The sequence below is a fragment of the Heterodontus francisci genome, chromosome 13 (genome assembly GCF_036365525.1).
Source record: "Heterodontus francisci isolate sHetFra1 chromosome 13, sHetFra1.hap1, whole genome shotgun sequence".
NCBI classification, from domain to species: domain Eukaryota; kingdom Metazoa; phylum Chordata; class Chondrichthyes; order Heterodontiformes; family Heterodontidae; genus Heterodontus; species Heterodontus francisci.
In genome coordinates, this window is record NC_090383.1 from 120,472,885 (window position 1) to 120,495,556 (window position 22,672).

Sequence of the window (22,672 nt, forward strand, 5' to 3'; positions counted from 1 at the left end):
TAAATTCGATTTTTTTAAAATTAAATGTTCAGGCATGTACTCTCAGTTTATTGATATTCAGGTAATCTCTTTGACAGTGTCAAGGAGAAACCTGGAGGCAGGAAATTCCTTTTTTTAAATGGTGACATCTCACTCGTAGAACCTGCAGTAAACAGCTCGTCCGAACTCCAGCACTCCTGTTAAAATGGAATGATATGATATTAAACTCACTCCTCCACTGTGTTTTACCTGCAGAGCCCATGGCTCTGAAACCCTCTTAGCAGTTAATAGTTGGCTGTGTTTCCTGCGCATTATTTAGGGAACAGGAGAAAGGAATCCCTTCCAACCCTGTTGGTGATATTGTCCTGCTGTAGGGTGTTTAGGAGATAGGAGTTCCTTCAGTCTGCTGGTGATGGTCTCATGCTTAGAGAAGCCCATCCAATCCTGATGCTGTTTTTAAAAGCAGGACTGTATCTCGGAGTCACACGTGTTTACCGACAGTGATACCATTCTGTGTGGGCACGGATTGGTCTCCCTCGTTGATACTGGAATCGCCAGGCACCCATCTACCCTTGGAGGCTTCATCGAGTGCTGTGCACACCTGCCATCCAAACTGTTCCAATGTCTGAAAAATGAAGAGGGACAGCATGGAGGAGAGCTCACAGTTATTAACATCATCAAGGCATTACTCACACTCCAGCATATAGAGCGCAGGAACATAGGAGCATAGCAACAGGAGGCCATTCAGCCCCTCGAGCCTGTTCCACCATTCATGGCTGATCTGTGACCTAACGCCATTTTGCACCATATCCCTTAATACCTTTGGTTAACAAAAACCTTTAGTGTCATAGAGTCATAGAGTTATACAGCACAGAAACAGGCCCTTCGGCCCATCGTCTCTGTGCCGGCCATCAAGCAACTAATTATTCTAATCCCATTTTCCAGCCCTTGGCCCATAGCCTTTAATCTCAGATTTAAAATTGACAATTGATCCAGCTTCAATTGCCATTTGAGGAAAAATGTTCCAAACTTCCATGACCCTTTGTGTGAAGAAGTGTTTCCTAATATCACTCTTGAAAGGAGTTTTATGTTTTAGACGATGCCCCATAGTCCTACACTCTGCATCCAGCAGAAATAGATTCCCTCTATCTACCCTATTTGTTCCTCAATATTTGTAAAACTTCAATTAAATCACCCCTTAAACTTCTAAATTCCAGGGAATGCTAGCATAGTTTGTGTAATCGCTCCTCATAATTTAACCCTTGGAGTCCAGGTATCATTCTGGTAAATCTACACTACACTCCCTCCAAGGCCAATATCTCCTTCCTAAGGTGTGATGCTCAGAACCACTCACAGTAACTCCAGGTGTGGTCTAACCAGAGCTTCTACCCCTTTGTATTCTAGTCCTTGAGATAAAAAGACCAGTATTCCATTAGCCTTTTTGATGATTTTCCATACCTTCTCATGATATTTTAATAATCTGTGTACCTGGACCCCTAATTTACTTTGGACCTTCACTGTTTCTAGTTTTTCACCTTTTAGAAACTCCCCATCCCATCAAACACTCCAAGGACAGGTACAGCACGGGGTTAGATACAGAGTAAAGCTCCCTCTACACTGTCCCATCAAACACCCCCAGGACAGGTACAGCACAGGCGTTAGATACAGAGTAAAGCTCCCACTACACTGTCCCCATCAAACACTCCCAGGACAGGTACAGTACGGGGATTAGATACAGAGTAAAGCTCCCTCTACACTGTCCCCCATCAAACACCCCCAGGACAGGTACAGCACGGGGGTTAGATACAGAGTAAAGCTCCCTCTACACTGTCCCCCATCAAACATTCCCAGGACAGGTACAGCACAGGGGGTAGATACAGAGTAAAGCTCCCACTACACTGTCCCCATCAAACACTCCCAGGACAGGTACAGCACAGGGGTTAGATACAGAGTAAAGCTCCCACTACACTGTCCCCATCAAACACTCCCAGGACAGGAACAGTACGGGGATTAGATACAGAGTAAAGCTCCCTCTACACTGTCCCCATCAAACACTCCCAGGACCGGTACAGCACGGGGTTAGATACAGAGTAAAGCTCCCTCTACACTGTCCCCATCAAACACTCCCAGGACCGGTACAGCACGGGGTTAGATACAGAGTAAAGCTCCCTCTACACTGTCTGCATCAAGCACTCCCAGGACAGGTACAGCACAAGTTGCAGACATGATAAAAGGTTTTGAAGTAGATGAAAGGTAGGCAGGCAGAGAAGAAGTAAGGGTGAGGTGAAGGAAGGGAATGAGGAAGAGATGCAGTGAGGAGGGTTGATGGAGAAGAAATGGAGTGAAGAAAAGTGAGGGACAGAGTATGGAAGGGAGTCACAGAGGGAGAAACCAGGTCTTCACAGAGGAAAAGAAAAGACATCTTGTTGTCTTTACTCCTGACCTTGTTTTCTGATGACTCACTGACCACAACATCATCATCATCACCAAAATGTCTCTCAGGGATGGGCGGAGGCTCCTCCTCACACTCCACATTCTCATGAGGTGATGAAGGTACAGGAAGATTTGGCAATGACGTTTTCTTAGGCTTCTTGCTGACTCGTGCATACACAGGTGTCACTTTCTCCGGCTGTGAGACAGCCTTCCCATCCACTTCTTTGCCAACTTCATTCTCAATGATGAATTCTGCCTTCGGGGTTTCCAGGCTGAACTGGTTCGAGGCTGCATAGGGTGGCTCAATGGGGTCTTCTCCCATGTGCAGGCATGTTGCAGCTGCCAGCTCACTTGCTGTTTGATAAACAGGGTCACCCTTTCCTTCGAGATCTTCCTTACTGAGAGAGGCACTGGGAATCTCTGGCAAGGGTCTGCTAAGTTGTGTACCAGTCACATGCATATCATTCTGCCAGCTTACTCTCCGTGATTGAGGGGCACCTGTGGGAGTTTAGAGCGAGGGAAGTGTGATATAAACATATGCAGAGCAGTGGATATGTCACTGGAACTGCAAACGAGAGACCTGGACTAATAATCAATAAAGAAAGAACTTCCATTCATATGACGCTTTTCTCAACCTCATGACATTCTAAAGTACTTCACAGCCAATGAAATACTTTTGAGTGGAGTCAATGTCAGAATGTGGGAAACACAGCAGCCAATTCGTGCACAGCAAGCTCCCACAAACAGCAATGACTTGATCATCTGTTATTAGTGATATTGGTTTCGGGATAAGTTTTGGTTAGGACACTGGGGGAACTCTTCCACTCTTCAAGGAAATAATTAGAAAATGATTTCAATTTAGGTCAAAGAGTGTCAAGGGCTGCCTGCCAGTTGCTGATCTATTCTTTGCACAATATGTGTTGAATGTCTTGAGTTTTGGAAGCACTATTAGCTCCTCAATGATTCAGTCTGTGTGATGCAATTTCTGCTAACCACAGTCACACTAAATCTCGCTGCCAGTTTATACAGATTAACAACTCAGCTTCAACACACTGACAACCTTTCCTGGCAAACAGACTGGGAGAGAAATCACTGAATAGGAGACGTGCCTCACTACAGATACACTGGATGACGCATGCACATCTGCCTCAACCATACATATCTGTGTGCACACACACACACACATGCACACAAGCACAGATACACACACTCATATAGGCTCACACACACACACACAAGCACAGATACACACACCATCCTGACTTGGAACTATATCGCCGTTCCTTCACTGTCGCTGGGTCAAAATCCTGGAACTCCCTTCCTAACAGCACTGTGGGTGTACCTACCCAACATGGACTGCAGCGGTTAAAGAAGGCAGCTCAAGGGCAATTAGGGATGGGCAATAAATGCTGGCTCAGCCAGCGATGCTCACATCCCATGACGGAATTTAAAAAATCATATAGGCACACACACACATGTAGACATACACGGGCACACACAAAATATAGACACAGACACAGATGCACACACAGACATAGACACACACAAACAAACACACACCAACATATGCTCACGCTGATAGACCCTCATGCAGGCACACAGACACTCAGATACACAGCCACAAACACACAGTAGAAACAGCAACAGCCCAACATGCAGAGGACTTCACCTCTAACGTCATACTCCAAAAGGAAATTATGCAATCGTTGTTCCTAGTTGCAAATCACTGATTGATCCACTGAAATGATTTTACTAACCACAAATTTCCAGCCTGTCACTCAACTAGAAATCCAGCATCTGCCCACTTCTCAACCAAGGTTAAACCGAGGGCAGGGTGGTTACATAGACCTGACTGGAAAACCACAACTGGAATCAGGCAATCAGACTTCCACTGCTGTCATTTCACACCCTGATATATCACCGCCCCCCCCCCACCACTATATCACAACCCACTATACCACACCCTGATATACCACACCCTAATATATCACCCCGCCCACTATATCACACCCTGATATACCACAACCTGATATAACACACCCTGATATATCACCCCGCCCACTATATCACACCCTGATATACCACACCCTGATATACCACACCCTGATATATCACCCCACCCACTATATCACACCCTGATATATCACACCCTGATATACCACACCCTGATATATCACCCGCCCACTATATCACACCCTGATATATCACACCCTGATATAGCACACCCTGATATACCACACCCTGATATATCACCCCGCCCACTATATCACACCCTGATGTATCACACCCTGATATACCACACCGATATATCACCCCGCCCACTATATCACACCCTGATATACCACACCCTGATATATCACCCCGCCCACTATATCACACTGATATACCACACCCTCACTATATCACACTGATATACCACACCCTCACTATATCACACCCTGATATACCACACCCTCACTATATCACACTGATACATTACACCCTCACTATATCACACTGATTTACCACACCCTCACTATATCACACTGATTTACAACACCCTCACTATATCACACTGATATACCACACCCTCACTATATCACACCCTGATATACCACACCCTCACTATATCACACTGATACATTACACCCTCACTATATCACACTGATTTACCACACCCTCACTATATCACACCCTGATATACCACACCCTCACTATATCACACTGATACATTACACCCTCACTATATCACACTGATATACCACACCCTCACTATATCACACTGATTTACAACACCCTCACTATATCACACTGATATACCACACCCTCACTATATCACAATGATATACCACACCCCCACTATATCACACTGATATACCACACCCTCACTATATCACACTGATTTACAACACCCTCACTATATCACACTGATATACCACACCCTCACTACATCACACTGATATACCACACCCTCACTATATCACACTGATATACCACACCCTCACTACATCACACTGATATATCACACCCTCACTATATCACAATGATATACCACACCCTCACTATATCACACTGATTTACAACACCCTCACTATATCACACTGATATACCACACCCTCACTATATCACAATGATATACCACACCCTCACTATATCACACTGATATACCACACCCTCACTATATCACAATGATATACCACACCCTCACTATATCACACTGATTTACCACACCCTCACTATATCACACTGATATATCACACCCTCACTATATCACACTGATATACCACACCCTCACTATATCACACTGATATACCACACCCTCACTATATCACACTGATTTACCACACCCTCACTATATCACACTGATATATCACACCCTCACTATATCACACTGATATACCACACCCTCACTATATCACACTGATATACCACACCGTCACTCTATCACACTGATATACCATACCCTCACTATATCACACCCTGATATACCACACCCTGATATATCACCCCACCCACTATATCACACCCTGATATATCACACCCTGATATACCACACCCTGATATATCACACCCTGATATATCAGCCCCCCCCCACTATATCACAACCCCACTATATCACACCTTGAAAGACCACACCCTTTTATATCAGCCGCCCCCACTATATCACAACCCCACTATATCACACCCTGATATACCAAACCTTGATATATCACCACCCCCCACTATATCAAAACCCCACTATATCACAGCCTGATATACCACACCCTGATATATCAGCCCCCCACTATATCACACCGTCACTATATCACACCCTGATATACCACACCCTGATATATCAGCCCCCCACTATATCACACCGTCACTATATCACACCCTGATATACCACACCCTGAGATATCAGCCCACACCACTATATCACAACCCCACTATATCACACCCTGATATATCACACCCTGATATATCACCCCCCCCACTATATCACTACCCCACTATATCACACCCTGATATATCACACCCTGATATATCACCCCCCCACTATATCACTCCCTCACTATATCACACCCTGATATACCACACCTTCATATATCACCCCCCCCACTATATCACACCTTGAAAGACCACACCCTGATATATCACCCCCCCCCCACTATATTACTTCCTCACTATATCACACCCTGATATACCACACCCTCACTATATAACAGCCTGATATACCACACCCTGATATATCACTCCCTCACTATATCACACCCGATATACCACACCTTCACTATATCACATCCTGTTATATCACACCCCCACTATATCATACCCTGATATACCAAAGCCTGATATAACACTCCCCCACTATATCACACCCTGATATACACACCCTGATATAGCACTCACTCGCTATATCACACCCTGATATAACACTCCCTCATGATATCACACCCTGATATACCACATCCTCACTATATCACACCCTGATATACCACACTCTCACTATATCACACCTTCACTATATCAGATCCTGTTATATCAAACCCCCACTATATCACACCCTCACTATAATACACCTTGATATACCTCAACCTCACTATATCACACCCTGATATATCACACCCTGATATACCAGACCCTCACTATGTCACAATGATACATTACACCCCCACTATATCACACCCTCACTATATCACACTGATACATTACACCCCCACTATATCACACCCTCACTATATCACACTGATACATTACACCCTCACTAAATCACACCCTCATAAATCACTTTCTCATTATAACCCTGATATGTCACACTCTTGCCAGCCAGTAGCTGCAGGACAACAGCAATTGGATTCTCTTCATACCTTTTTTTATTGTTGCTTTGGAGATGATCTTTGGATATTTGGGATCTTCTAATTGGCTCTGGAGAAAGAGGACAGAATTTCTCATTATTTAATCTTAACATAACTCACATTATCGATTGCACTTGAGACCTTACAGAATCTGTTCCATCCACTTTTGTGTGAATATCTTTCCCCTGTAGTTCTGCTCCCCCTCAGGACCTTACAGTGGCAGAGCCACAATTTAACCTCCTACACAGCCAGTCTGATTTCCTGGTGCTGTCCTGCAAACACCTTGGCAGAAATCTCACTCGCGCAGGAAAACAGGGACTTCACCACAGATCCAGTGCCAGAGCAGGTGAAACTCCAGGATAATTCTTCACCCCTTCCATTCTCCCCTGCTTCCCCCACCCCACCTCGCCCTGCCAGATTTGAACAGTCTGATTCCCTGTTTCCTCAACTTACAATTCTTATGAGCTGAGAGTTGCCTTTAGACTCCATGTAGTTACTCTCTGTTGAGAATTTGGCCGTCTTCCTGTTCGAAGAAGAAACAGCACGTTAGAAAATCCCTGATGTCCTGTGATAGACTGTGCCAGCTCCCCAAAGGCCAAGTGGGTTCAGACACAGTTCATGTATAGTGTGAAATCATACAGGCCAGTAGATTCCTGGTTCAATTCCCAGTTAGTGTTGAGGTTAGCTGATCTCAACCAGGGCAGAAGAATTGCACAGAAGGAGGCCATTTGGCCCATCACTCCAGTGTCAGCTCTCTGAAACAGCTTTCCCATTGCCCTGTCCTTTCCCCATTAGGCCCATTGTATCCTCTCTTTGAGCAATATCTCACGATATTGTCCCACGACTATTTGCAGCAAGGTTTCCACCTCTACTGATCCCTGAAAATAATCATGCGGGGATGAGCCATGTGGGTGGGCGAGTGTTACAAAGCATAAATCCACCCATCCAACTCATTGAGCCTCTGGCTGTGCCAACCCACCATGCCAATAAGTTGTGCCAACACATACCATCACCATTGTGATCTCCCAGGAGCACACTCCTGTGACTGGAGCCTGGATTCCAGTTGGTACACAGCGAACTCTCATTTAACAAATTACACTTCAAACAATTAATCAGCTCTGGAAAACTGCCATTCCTGTAAAGTGGAATGCACAAAAAGAAGGAAACATCTAGCATGGAGCAGAGAAAGTGTCTCAGAGCTGGTAGAATGAGACAGAGACAAACGGAACCTCACCGGACCAATCAGAGAGATTTAGGAATCCATGGACAGAAATCACTAAAATCGAATAGGCATAAATAAAAAAAATTAAGAAGACTAATGGAATGTTGGCCTTTATCTGAAAAGGGCTGCAGTACAAAGGGATCGAAGTTCAAGGTACAAAAACCCCAAAAGTAAAGGTCTACCATGGCGAACACAGGAAGTTAAGGATTGTATAACATTAAAAGTAAAGGCCTATAAAATTGCCAGAAATAGTAGTAAACCTGAGGATTGGGAGGATTTTAGAATACAGCACAGGAGGACCCAGAAACTGATAAAAAAAAAAGGGCGAACAGAATATGAATGCAAACTAGCAAAAAACATAAAAACAGATTGTAAAAGTTTCTATAGGTATGTAAAAAGGAAAAGTTTGGCGAAGACAAATGTGGTTCAATTCCAGTACGTGGCAATAGAATTTATAATGGGGAATAGAGAAATGGCAGAGAAGCTAAATGATTACTTTGTGTCTGTCATCACCAAGGAAGATGCAAGAAATCTCCCAGAATTAGAGATCCAAGGGATTAGGGAGAATGAGTAATTGAAGGAAATTAGTATTAGTAAGAAGGTTGTATTGGAGAAATTAATGGGGCTGAAGGTTGATAAGTTCCCAGGACCCGATATTGCACATCCCACAGTGTTGAAAGAGGTAACTATGGAGATAGTGGATGCATTGGTGATCAGCTTCCAAAATTCTATAGATTCTGGAATGGTTCCTGCAGATTGGAAGGTCGTAAATGTCATCCCACTATTTAAGAAGGGAAGGAGAGAGAAAACGGACCTGTTAGCCTTACATCAGTAGTAGGGAAAATGTTAGAATCTATTCTAAAGGATATGATAAATGGATACTTGGATAATAATGATCTGATTGGGGCATAGTTAATTTGGATTTATGAATGGGAAATCATGTTTGACGAACCTGTTGGAGTTTTTTGAGGATGTTACGAACAGAATTGATAAAGGGGAGTCGCTGGTAAACTTGGATCTTCAGAAGGCTTTTGATAAAGTCCCCTACAGGAGGTTGGTTAGCAAAATTAAAGCACATGGGATAAGAGGTAATATACTGGCATGGATTAAGGATTTGTTAACAGGCAGAAAACAGAGAGTAGGAATAAACTGGTCATTCTCGCGTTGGCAGGCTGTGACTAGTGGGGTACTGCAAGGCTCAGTGCTTGGGTCCCAGCTGTTCACAATATATATCAATGATTTGGATGTGGGGACCAAATGTAGTATTTCCAAGTTCGCGGATGACACAAAACTAGGTGGGAATGTGTGTTGTGAGGAAGATGCAAAGCGGCTTCAAAGGGATTTGGACAGACTTAGTGAGTGGGCAAGAATATAATGACGGAATATAATGTGGAAAAATTTGAGGTTATCCATTTCGGTAGGAAGAACAGATGTGAAGAGTATTTCTTAAATGGTAAGAGATTAAAAAGTGTAGATGTACAAAGGAACTTGGGTGTCCTCGTCAATAAGTCACTGAAAGTTAGCATGCAGGTGCAGCAAGCAATTAGGGAGTCTTTCAATCGTCAGCTGATTAGAATCCAGGACCAGCATGTTCCTGTGAGGAAGAAAGACAAGTTTGGCAAGTTTCGGGAAGCTTGGATAACGTGGGATATTGTGAGCCTAGTCAAAAAGAAAAAGGAAGCATTTGTAACGGCTGGAAGGCTAGGAACAGAGGAAGCACTTGAGGAATATAAAGACAGTAGGAAGGAAGTTAAGCAAGGAGTTAGGAGGGCTAAAAGGGGTCATGAAGTGTCATTGGCAAACAGGATTAAGGAAACTCCCAAGGCTTTTTATACATATATAAAGAGCAAGAGGGTAACCAGTGAAAGGGTTGGCCGACTCAAGGACAGAGATGGGAATCTATGTGTGGAGCCAGAGGAAATGGGTGAGGTGCTAAATGAGTACTTTGCATCAGTATTCACCAAGGAGAAGGACTTGGTGGATGATGAGCCTGGGGAAGGGAGTGCAGATAGTCTCAGTTATCTCATTATCAAAAAGGAGGAGGTGTTGGGTGTCTTGCAAAGCATTAAGGTAGATAAGTCCCCAGGGCCTGATGGGATCTACCCTAGAATACTGAGGGGGGCAAGGGAAGAAATTTCTGGGGCCTTGACAGAAATCTTTGCATCCTCATTGGCTACAGGTGAGGTCCCAGAGGACTGGAGAATAGCCAATGTTGTTCCTTTGTTTAAGAAGGGTGGCAAGGATAATCCAGGAAATTATAGGCCGGTGAGCCTTACGTCAGTGGTAGGGAAACTATTAGAGAGGATTATTCGGGACAGGATTTACTCCCATTTGGAAACAAATGAACTTATTAGCGAGAGACAGCATGGTTTTGTAAAGGGGAGGTCGTGTCTTACTAATTTGATTGAGTTTTTTGAGGAAGTGACAAAGATGATTGATGAGGGAAGGGCAGTGGATGTTGTCTATATGGACTTTAGTAAAGCCTTTGACAAGGTCCCTCATGGCAGACTGGTACAAAAGGTGAAGTCACATGGGATCAGAGGTGAGCTGGCAAGGTGGATACAGAACTGGCTCGGTCTCAGAAGACAGAGGGTATCAGTGGATGGGTGTTTTTCTGAATGGAGTGATATGACTAGTGGTGTTCCGCAGGGATCAATGCTGGGTCCTTTGCTGTTTGTAGTATATATAAATGATTTGGAGGAAAATGTAGCTGGTCTGATTAGTAAGTTTGCGAACGACACAAAGGTTGGTGGAGTTGCGGATAGTGATGAGGATTGTCAGAGGATACAGCAGGATATAGATCGGTTGAAGACTTGGGCGGAGAAATGGCAGATGGAGTTTAATCCGGACAAATGTGAGGTAATGCATTTTGGAAGGTCTAATGCAGGTGGGAGGTATACAGTAAATGGCAGAACCCTTAGGAGTATTGACAGGCAGAGAGATCTGGGCGTACAGGTCCACAGGTCACTGAAAGTGGCAACGCGGGTGGATAGGGTAGCCAAGAAGGCATACGACATGCTTGCCTTCATCGGTCGGGGCATAGAGTATAAAAATTGGCAAGTCATGTTGCAGTTGTACAGAACCTTAGTTAGGCCACACTTAGAATATTGCGTGCAATTCTGGTCGCCACACTACCAGAAGGACGTGGAGGCTTTGGAGAGGGTACAGAGGAGGTTTACCAGGATGTTGCCTGGTCTGAAGGGCATTAGCTATGAGGAGAGGTTGGAAAAACTCGGATTGTTTTCACTGGAACGACGGAGGTGGAGGGGCGACATGATAGAGATTTACAATGTTATGAGCGGCATGGACAGAGTGGATAGTCAGAAGCTTTTTCCCAGGGTGGAAGAGTCAGTTACTAGGGGACCTGGGTTTAAGGTGTGAGGGGCAAAGTTCAGAGGGGATGTGCGAGGCAAGTTTTTTACACAGAGTGTGGTGAGTGCCTGGAACTTGCTGCCAGGGGAGGTGGTGGAAGCAGATACGATAGCGACGTTTAAGAGATATCTTGACAAATGTATGAATAGGAAGGGAATAGAGGGAAGTGGGCCCCGGGAGTGCAGAAGGTGTTAGTTTCGGCAGGCGTCAAGATCGGCGCAGGCTTGGAGGGCCGAATGGCCTGTTCCTGTGCTGTACTGTTCTTTGTTCTTTGATAATGGTATGTTAGCCTCTATCGCAAGAGGATTTGAGTACAAGAGGAGTGAAGTCTTGCTTCAATTGAACCTTGCTTGGACCGCACCTAGAGGACTGTGTGCAGTTTTGGTCTCCTTACCTTAGGAAGGATATTATTGCCATAGAGGGAGTGCAATGAAGATTCACCAGACTTGTTCCCGGGATGGTGGGACTTTCCTATGAAGAGAGATTGGGGAAACTGGGCCTGTATTCTCTAGAGTTTCAAAGAATGAGAGGTGATCTCATTGAAACCTACAAAATACTTAAAGAGCTAGACAGGGTAGATGCAGCTAAGGTGTTTCCCCTGGTTGGGGAGTCTAGAACCAGGGGACACAATTTCAAAATAAGGGAGAAGCCACTTAGGACAGAGATGAGGAGAAATGTCTTTACTCAGAGGGTTGTGAATCTTGGGAATTCTCTACCCCAGAGGGCTGTGGAAGCTCAGTCATTGAGTATGTTTAAAGTAGAGATTGACAGATTTCTAAATACCAATGACATAAAGGGATATGGGGATAGTGTGGGAAAAAGGCATTGAAGTGGATGATCAGCCATGATTGTATTGAAAGGTGGTGCAGGCTCGATGGGCTGAAGGGCCTACTCCTGCTCCTATGTTCCCAACTTCCTCAGTTATGTTACAATTATAGAAAGCTGTGGTTAGACCCTATTTAACTGCTTTCAATTCTGGACACTGCAGCTCAGGAATGGTATATTGACCCTAGAGTGGGTGCAGAGCAGATTCAGCAGGATGATAGCAGGCTTCAAAGGGTTAAATTACAAGGGCAGGTTACAATGACAACAATTGTATTCTCTTGGGTAAAGAAGACTCAGGGATGATTGAATTGAGATGTTTAAAATGATTAACAGATTTGGCAGGGTAGGTAGAGAGAAATTATTTTCTCTGGTTGGGGGAATCCAGGACAATGGGGCATAACCATAAAATTAGAGATGGACCATTCAGTAGTGATGTCAGGAAGCACTTCTTCATACAAAGGATGGGGGAAATCGGCAACTCTCTCCCCCTGAAAAACTTTTGAGGCCAGGGATCAATTGGAAAAGTCAAAACTCAGATTAATAGATTTTTGTTAGACAATGGTATTGAAGTCATAGAAGCCATGTCGGTAGATAGAGATAGGATACAGATCAGACATGATCTAACTACATGGCCTAATCTTGTTCTTATATTAGTCCTTTTCAAATCACATCACACTCTCGATATTTCTTGTTATTCTATTACCCTCTTCTGGTGCCTCGGGTTATTGCATTACAGCTTCCAGGCCAGTGCTGAAGTTCAGTCTCATTTTTGACAGGGTACATCATTCACAGACTGTGTAATACGCACAGGGTACAGCACTCACAGACAGTGTAACACACTCAGGGTACAGCACTCACAGACAGTGTAACACACTCAGGGTACAGCACTCACAGACAGTGTAACACACTCAGGGTACAGCATTTCACAGACTGTGTAACACACACAGGGTACAGCATTCACAGACTGTGTAACACACACAGGGTACAGCAGTCACAGAGTGTATTCAAAGGAATACAAGCCTAGTTTATGCATTACAGGGCTATGTGGAGAAAGCGGGACAGTAAGATTAGTTTGGGATTGATACAGGGCTATGGGGTAAGAGTGGGGCAGTGGGTTTATTTGGATTTGTTACAGGGCTATGGGGAGAGAGTGGGACAGTGGGATTAGTTGGGATTGATACAGGGCAACGAGGAGCGAGTGGGGCAGTGGGATTAGATTGGGATTGATACAGGGCTACGGGGCGCGAGTGGGGCAGTGGGATTATCATGGGATTGATAAAGGTCTACGGGGCGCGAGTGAAGCAGTGGGATTAGCTTGGGATTGATACAGGGCTATGCGGCGCGAGTAGGGCAGTGGGATTAGTTTGGGATTGATACAGGGCTACGGGGCGCGAGTGGGGCAGTGGGATTAGTTTGGGATTGATACAGGGAAACGGGGCGCGAGTGGGGCAGTGGGATTAGCTTGGGATTGATACAGGGCTACGGGGCGAGAGTGGGGCAGTGGGATTAGTTTGTGATTGATACAGGGAAACGGGGAGTGAGTGGGGCAGTGGGAGTAGCTTGGGATTGATACAGGGAAACGGGGCGCGAGTGGGGCAGTGGGATTATCTTGGGATTGATACAGGGCTACGGGGCGCGAGTGGGGCAGTGGGATTATCTTGGGATTGATACAGGGAAACGGGGCGCGAGTGGGGCAGTGGGATTAGTTTGTGATTGATAGAGGGCTACGGGGCACGAGTGGGGCAGTGGGATTATTTTGGGATTGATACAGGGAAATGGGGCGCGAGTGGGGCAGTGGGATTAGCTTGGGATTGATACAGGGAAATGGGGCGCAAGTGGGGCAGTGGGATTATCTTGGGATTGATACAGGGAAACGGGGCACGAGTGGGGCAGTGGGATAAATTTGTGATTGATAGAGGGCTACGGGGCGCGAGTGGGGCAGTGGGATTAGCTTGTGATTGATACAGGGAAATGGGGCGCAAGTGGGGCAGTGGGATTATCTTGGGATTGATACAGGGCTACGGGGCGCGAGTGGGGCAGTGGGATTATCTTGGGATTGATACAGGGAAACGGGGCGCGAGTGGGGCAGTGGGATAAATTTGTGATTGATAGAGGGCTACGGGGCGCAAGTGGGGCAGTGGGATTAGTTTGTGATTGATAGAGGGCTACGGGGCGCAAGTGGGGCAGTGGGATTAGCTTGGGATTGATACAGGGCTACGGGGCGCAAGTGGGGCAGTGGGATTAGCTTGGGATTGATACAGGGAAACGGGGCACGAGTGGGGCAGTGGGATTATCTTGGGATTGATACAGGGAAATGGGGCGCGAGTGGGGCAGTGGGATTATCTTGGGATTGATACAGGGAAATGGGGCGCGAGTGGGGCAGTGGGATTAGTTTGTGATTGATAGAGGGCTACGGGGCACGAGTGGGGCAGTGGGATTATCTTGGGATTGATACAGGGCTACGGGGCGCGAGTGGGGCAGTGGGATTAGTTTGTGATTGATAGAGGGCTACGGGGCGCAAGTGGGGCAGTGGGATTAGCTTGGGATTGATACAGGGCTACGGGGCGCAAGTGGGGCAGTGGGATTAGCTTGGGATTGATACAGGGAAACGGGGCACGAGTGGGGCAGTGGGATTAGTTTGTGATTGATAGAGGGCTATGGGGCACGAGTGGGGCAGTGGGATTATCTTGGGATTGATACAGGGAAATGGGGCGCGAGTGGGGCAGTGGGATTATCTTGGGATTGATACTGGGCTACGGGGCGCGAGTGGGGCAGTGGGATTAGTTTGTGATTGATAGAGGGCTACGGGGCACGAGTGGGGCAGTGGGATTAGTTTGTGATTGATACAGGGAAACGGGGCGCGAGTGGGGCAGTGGGATTATCTTGGGATTGATACAGGGCTACGGGGCGCGAGTGGGGCAGTGGGATTAGTTTGTGATTGATACAGGGAAACGGGGCGCGAGTGGGGCAGTGGGATTAGTTTGTGATTGATAGAGGGCTACGGGGCGCGAGTGGGGCAGTGGGATTAGTTTGTGATTGATACAGGGAAACGGGGCGCGAGTGGGGCAGTGGGATTATCTTGGGATTGATACAGGGAAATGGGGCACGAGTGGGGCAGTGGGATTATCTTGGGATTGATACAGGGCTACGGGGCGCAAGTGGGGCAGTGGGATTATCTTGGGATTGATACAGGGCTACGGGGCGCAAGTGGGGCAGTGGGATTATCTTGGGATTGATACAGGGCTACGGGGCGCAATTGGGGCAGTGGGATTATTTTGGGATTGATACAGGGCTACGGGGTGCGAGTGGGGCAGTGGGATTAGTTTGTGATTGATAGAGGGCTACGGGGCGCGAGTGGGGCAGTGGGATTAGTTTGTGATTGATACAGGGAAACGGGGCGCGAGTGGGGCAGTGGGATTATCTTGGGATTGATACAGGGCTACGGGGCGCGAGTGGGGCAGTGGGATTAGTTTGTGATTGATACAGGGAAACGGGGCGCGAGTGGGGCAGTGGGATTATCTTGTGATTGATACAGGGAAACGGGGCACGAGTGGGGCAGTGGGATTAGTTTGTGATTGATAGAGGGCTACGGGGCGCGAGTGGGGCAGTGGGATTAGTTTGTGATTGATACAGGGCTACGGGGCGCGAGTGGGGCAGTGGGATAAATTTGTGATTGATAGAGGGCTACGGGGCGCGAGTGGGGCAGTGGGATTAGTTTGTGATTGATACAGGGCTACGGGGCGCGAGTGGGGCAGTGGGATTAGTTTGTGATTGATAGAGGGCTATGGGGAGCAAGTCTTTTTCATTTATTCACAGGATGTGGCTATCAAGGCCAGCATTTTTTGCCCATGTCTAATAGCACTTGAGGAGGTGGTGGTGAGCAGCCTTCTTGACAACTGGGTGTCTTGCTAGTGGGTCTGGTGTCATATGTAGGCCAGACCTTCATCTACTGAAGGACATCAGTGAACCAGATGGGTTTTTACGACAGTCACCATTACTGAGACTAGTTCTTTATTCCAGATTTATTGAATTAACTGAATTTAAATTCCTCATATGCCAAGGGTGAGATATGAACTCATGTCTCTGGATCATTAGGCTGTGCCTCTGGTTTATTAGTCCAGTAACATAACCACTCTACAACCATTCCTATGTAGAGCAATAGGATTTGTTTGGGATTGTCACAGGGCTATGGGAATTGGGGCAATGGATAGTTTCATGATTGTTCTGCAAGCAGCCAGCTCACTCATGATGAATTGAATGATCTCTTCCTGTACTGCAAATGCCTATGTTTCTACAACAGCCCTCCCCGGGCCCACTTCCTGGTTATAGAATCATAGAAAGTTTAAGGCACAGAAAGAGGCCACTTGATCTATCGTGTCTGTGCCGGCTGAAAAACAATCCACCTATTCTAATCTGACCTTCCAGCATTTGGTCCGTAGCTCTGCAGATTACGGCACTTGAGGTTCATATCCAGACTCCTTTTGAATGAGTTGAGGGTCTCTCCCTCAACTACCCTTTCAGGCAGTGAGTTCCAGACCTCCATTACCCTCTGGGTGAAAAAGTTTTTCCTCATCTCCCCTCTAATCTTTCTACCAATCACTTTAAATCTATGCCCCCTCGTCACTGACCTCTCTGCTCAGGCGAATAGACCCTTCACCTCCACTCTATCCAGGTCCCTCAAAATTTTGTACATTTCAATCAGATCTCCCCTCAGTCTTCGCTGTTCCAAGGAGAACAACCCCAGCCTGTCCAATCTTTTCTCATAGCTGCATTTTTCCAGTCCTGGTAATATCCTCGTAAATCTCCTCTGTACCCTCTCTAGTGCAATTACATCCTTTCTGTAATGAGGTGACCAGAACTGCACACAGTATTCAAGTTGTGGCCTAACCAATGAGTTATACAGTTCCAGCATAACCTCCCTGATCTTGTATTCTATACCTCGGCTAATAAAGGAAAAGTTTCCATATGCCTTCTTACCACCGTATTGACCTGTCCTGCTACCTTCAGGAATCTGTGGATATATACTCCAAAGTCCCTCATTTCCTCTACACCTCCGTATTTTCCCATTATTTGTGTATTCCTTTGCCTTGCTTGACTTCCCCAAATGCTGCCTCTGAATCCCAACCACCGCCCACTCTCCCTGCTCTATGCCCTAATCAATCAGGTTTCTGCCCCCGCCATGGTACCATAGGCTTTTATCAAAATCCTATATGACTGTGACAAAGGTAAACAATCCCTTCTCATCCTCCTTCACCTCCTCTCCACCATCATCCAGTTGGGTGAGACTGCACTCGCCTGCTTCCATTTTTATCTATCTCACCATAGCCACAGAATCACCTGCAATGGCTTTTCTTTGCACTCCTGCACCGTTTCTCTGGTGTCCCCCAAGGACTATCGTTGGCCTCCTATTTCCCATGTACACGCTGCCCTTTGGCGACATCATCCAAAAACACATGCATGCTAACAACGCCCAGGGTCTACCTCAATTACAGCTCCCTTCACCCTCCACTGTTTCTAGACTGCTTATCTGACATCTGGATGAGAAAATATTTTCCGCAATTAAATATTGGGGAGACCAAAGCTATTGTTTTTGGTCCCCACCGCAGACTCTGATCCCTATCTACTGACTCCATTCCTCTCCCTGGCAACTGTATGATGCTGAACCAGACAGTTCACTACCTTGTGTATTTGTTATGCTATATTTAACCCCGAGATGAGCTTCTGATCAGATATCTGCAGCATTACAAGGATTTTCCATCTCTGTAGCTTGCCCGATTCAGCCCCTGCCTCAGCTCATCTTCCGCTGAAACCCTCATCCATGCCTTCGTTACCTCTAGACTCGGCTATTTCAATGCACTCATGGCCAGACTCCCTATTTCTCCCTTCTACAAACTTGAGGTCATTCAAAACTCTGTTGCCCATTTCCTAACTCACACCAAGTCCCATTCCCCTATCACCCCAGTGCTCACTGACCTACATTGGCTTCCAGTGAAACAACGCCTTGATTTTAAAATTCTCATCCTTGTTTTCAAATCCTTCTATGGCCTCACCCCTCCCTATCTCTGTAACCTCCTCCAGCTGTACACCCCTCCCTATCTCTGTAACCTCCTCCAGCTGCACACCCCTCCCTATCTCTGTAACCTCCTCCAGCTGCACAACCCTCCCTATCTCTGTAACCTCCTCCAGCTCCGAGATATCTGCACTCCTCTGATTCTGGCCTATTGAGCCTCCTCGATTTTCATTGCTCCATTATTGGCAGCCATGCCTTCAGCTGCAAAGCTATTAGCTCTGGAATTCACTCCCTATACCTTTCTGTTTCTCTCCCTCTCTCTACTGCTTTAGTCATGTAGATTACAGGAGAGATTTGATTGCACTGGAGATTTATGAGGATGTTGCCAGGACTGGAACATTTTAGCCATGAGGAAAGATTGGACAGGCTTGTGTTTGTTTTCTTTGGAACAGAGGAAGCTGAGGGGAGATTTAATTGAGGTGTAAAAAATTATGCGGGGTCTACATAAAATGGATAGGAATGACCTATTTCCATTAACTGGGAGGTCAATAACCAGGGGGAATAGATTAAAAATAATTGGTGGAAGAATTAGAGGGGAGTTCAGGAATATTTGTTTCACACAGTGAGTGGTGGCGGTCTGGAACTCACTGTCTGAAAGAGTGGGAGAGACAAAAACCCTCATCTCATTTAAAAAATACTTAGATGTGCATTTGAAGTGCTGTAACCTACAGCACTACGGATTAAGAGCTGGAAGGTGGGATTAGGCTGGCTAGCTCTTTCTCGGCCAGCACAGACACAATGGGCCGAGTGGCCTCCTTCTGCGCTGTAACTTTCTATGATTCTATGATTTCAGATGCTCCTTAAATCCTACATCTTTGACCAAGTTTTTGGTGTTGCGGGCTAATATCTCCTTATGTAGCTCAGTGTCAAATTTTGCTTGATAACGCTTGTAAAGCACCTTAGGCCATGTTGTTATGTTAAAGGTGCTATATAAATACAAGTTGTTGTTGTTGTGTCCAAATCCCAACGTCTCTCCCTGTCTCATGCTAGCCCTTTACTTTGAATTCAAATTCAGCTGACTTTGGCAAGGAGCAGGATTTGAAATTAAACTAAGGATAATCCAGTCTCAGGAAGCTGAAGCAGCCCCTCCCACAGATCAGTTTATCAGCAGGTTGTGCAAGGGTCCTGCCTCATTCCACAGGGTAAACTGGGATTCTGAAACTGGTACATCGGAATTACTGCAAGATAAAAGACCAAGATCTATCTGTTTACCTGTTACCAGCCTGATAGTCACATGACATAATGATAAAGGAGCTATTGACCAATCACAGCGATCAATCTCTATCAATGAGTTACAACAGACTCAGGCATGAAATCCCTAGTGCTGGAAAGCTTCAGGAACCAAAGGTCCAAACTCACCATATGTCACGTCTCAAATTACTCAGATACTGTGTCCTAAATGTCATTTTCTAAAAGAAGTCTTACCCAATATGAATTTGAGTGCATCGATACTCTCCATTTCCACCATCTCTGCAGAGAGCCTGTTCAATAATCTATTTAAAAATAATTTTCTAAGAGTCCAATACTAGCCCATTTCAGCTGTCTTGGATTCATTTTGGCAGCTTTGACCAGACTATCACAGCCTGCTAAATGCTTGGATGAGTCCCACTGCCTCCCATAGCCTCTCACCCTGCTACTGAAAGCTCACAGACTAGAGTCTCTGCAACCTCAGCCTTCCCCCACTGTTGATACCACCAGGAGTTTTCTATTAGGGTACAGGTGACTTACCTCATGCAGTTCCCACAGGAGATTAGCAACAGGATGAGCAGCAGTAAAGACAGGGTGAAGAACAAACCCAGATGCTCTGGATAGAGCCCACTACTCAAGGACCAGGTCTCTGGGCCCATGATCAAAGGTGGAGCCATCAGGCACTGGCATTAACTCATCTGAAATAACAATAATAAAAAGCCTTACAAGCTTTGATGTTGGTGATGTGAAGATAAAATACAAAGACAATTGGTTCAGAAAGCAGACAACATGTTTTTATTCTTAAGGTGAAGCAGAGGGCAGGAGATAATGGAACTCTGGTGGGCCAATGAAACTCAAGACGTTTTAAAGATATAGGGACTGTAGTTCTGATGGGAGCTCAGTGGGACCGCTACGGCGGAGGTCTCTCTTTCAAGGGCAATTTACCTCTGCCCTACGAGGGTGAGGGTCCCTAGGGGTGACCCAGCATATCTCAGGCCTGGATTCTCAGAGGAGGGAAAAGGTTTTAGTTATTTAGTTATTTCAAAATCAACCACTTTCTGAGGGCAGAGGAGCACGTGTTGCGACTGGGGTGGGGAAGCTGGGTCACCCTCCAGTGACGTCAAGGTTTCCAAAAGTCTGAGCTTGTCGGCATCAGAGAGGAAACATTAGTGGTGCTTTTGTCTTTAATTCATTCTGGGGATCTGGGCATTTATTGCTCACTGCTAGTTGCCCTGAGAAGGTGGTGCTGGGCCTTCTTCTTAATTGTGTGGCAGTTTGATATAACTGAGGGGTTTCCTAGGCCACTTCAGAGGGCAGTTAAGAGTCAACCTTCTTGGAACTGCAGACACATAGAAGTTCCGACTGGGCGAGGAAAGCAACTTCCCTTCTCTAAAGGAGATTAGTGAACCAGTTATGTCCTGACAACAATCTAACAGCTTTCATGGTCACGTTTCCCGATAGCAATTTTTCTAAATTGAATTCAAATTCTCATACTGCGACAATGGGCCTTGAAGTCCTGTTACATAATCACACCACTGGAGCCCTCAACAGTCCTTCCACCTCAACTCAACCAGTTCCTTCCTCATCTGTCTAAAATTTGCTCTAATCCAGTTTGCAGTTCTGATTTTTTGAGGTGAAGTTTATTTGGTCAGATTGTGTAAAGTGATAAAGAGCTGTCAGCCCCTTTACATCTTTCTCGATTTTTATTTATATTGAAGTCATCCATTTTATACTAATGCACAAAGTTACAATCTGCCCCTATCTTTTTTCTAACTGGAACTTACTCTTTTGTAGTTTATCTGTAGTCTGTCACTGGCTCTGGGCTGGATTTCATACAACCCTGGTTTTACCTTATATCGTCTCCTCCCAAACCCCGTGCACACACAGTCTGTCATTCCACCTGCTGTTTATCTGTTCCAGTGACACTCCTAGTGGTTAACTCCCTGACAGCGAAACAGCATTTGAATTCTAAATATACTCACAGATATTTGCTGGTGTGGAAGACCAGTGGCCACAGAAAACCCTGTCCAAACCTTGTGTGCAGCTTTTCCCTCAGGGGAAAGCACCTCTCCATTGTACCAATAAAGGACACCAGTGAAGAGAGTGTGTCCACATAACTGCTCCCAAAACCAAAATCAAACTTTAGCGTGGACTTGGCAGGGCTCAGTGTCCCGAAAACTGCAGCAACTCAGCCACTCTGACCTTTGAACAGTAACGTTTTCACTTCCTTCACTTCCTTACTCTCCCTGTCTTTTCCTTTCTCTCAAAAGAACTTAGTCAGCCTCAAAGATCGACTCTCAGAACGGCTGTAGCGAGGGATGGCCAAGTGGAACGAGCTTTGCAGAGCAATAGCTCTTCACTCACGCAGTGCGCTCTGACCCTGAGACACAACAGCTCATCACTCTGTTAGCTTTAACTCTTTCAAAGCTGTGATCCTCTCAGTTTCAGCTGCTAACGCTCATTGCTCCGACACAGCACATTGTTTTGCTCAATCAGGACAGTGTACCTTTGCCTGAGCATCAGTGATAAGTTTGTGCCATTTACAGCCAGGCTTCAGTTGAGTGGAGTATCCCCTCTCCTGTACTGCTCATTTTCCATTCTATTGATGCTGTGTCCCCAACACTTGACCGCCTCCCTCCCTTGTACCTTCAATCAGGATGTAAAACATTGTAAACTGCCTGCACTGCATACCCAGTATTCCCTCAAATCTGAGCAGCCATTGAATCAGACCAATATTCCAAGCAATTTATCCATATGGAATGATTGAGT

At 45.8% G+C, this 22,672-nt stretch overlaps 1 protein-coding gene across 2 annotated transcripts; it reads right to left on the reverse strand.

Moving 5' to 3' along the window:
• On the reverse strand, positions 1-22,267 carry LOC137376661 (uncharacterized). 2 transcript variants are annotated; one of them, XM_068045636.1, is made up of 6 exons: positions 22,106-22,267; positions 20,444-20,601; positions 7,680-7,749; positions 7,239-7,296; positions 2,423-2,910; positions 1-604 (listed from the first exon to the last, which is right to left on the reverse strand). In XM_068045636.1, the coding sequence occupies exons 2-6, from the start codon at positions 20,578-20,580 to the stop codon at positions 461-463; spliced, it is 897 nt and encodes a 298-aa protein (XP_067901737.1). In that variant the 5' UTR covers positions 20,581-20,601; positions 22,106-22,267; the 3' UTR covers positions 1-460. The 2 variants fall into 2 exon arrangements, with proteins under 2 accessions (XP_067901737.1, XP_067901736.1); XM_068045635.1 differs by lacking the exon at positions 22,106-22,267 and adding an exon at positions 21,886-22,099.
• Positions 22,268-22,672: the final 405 nt, after the last annotated feature.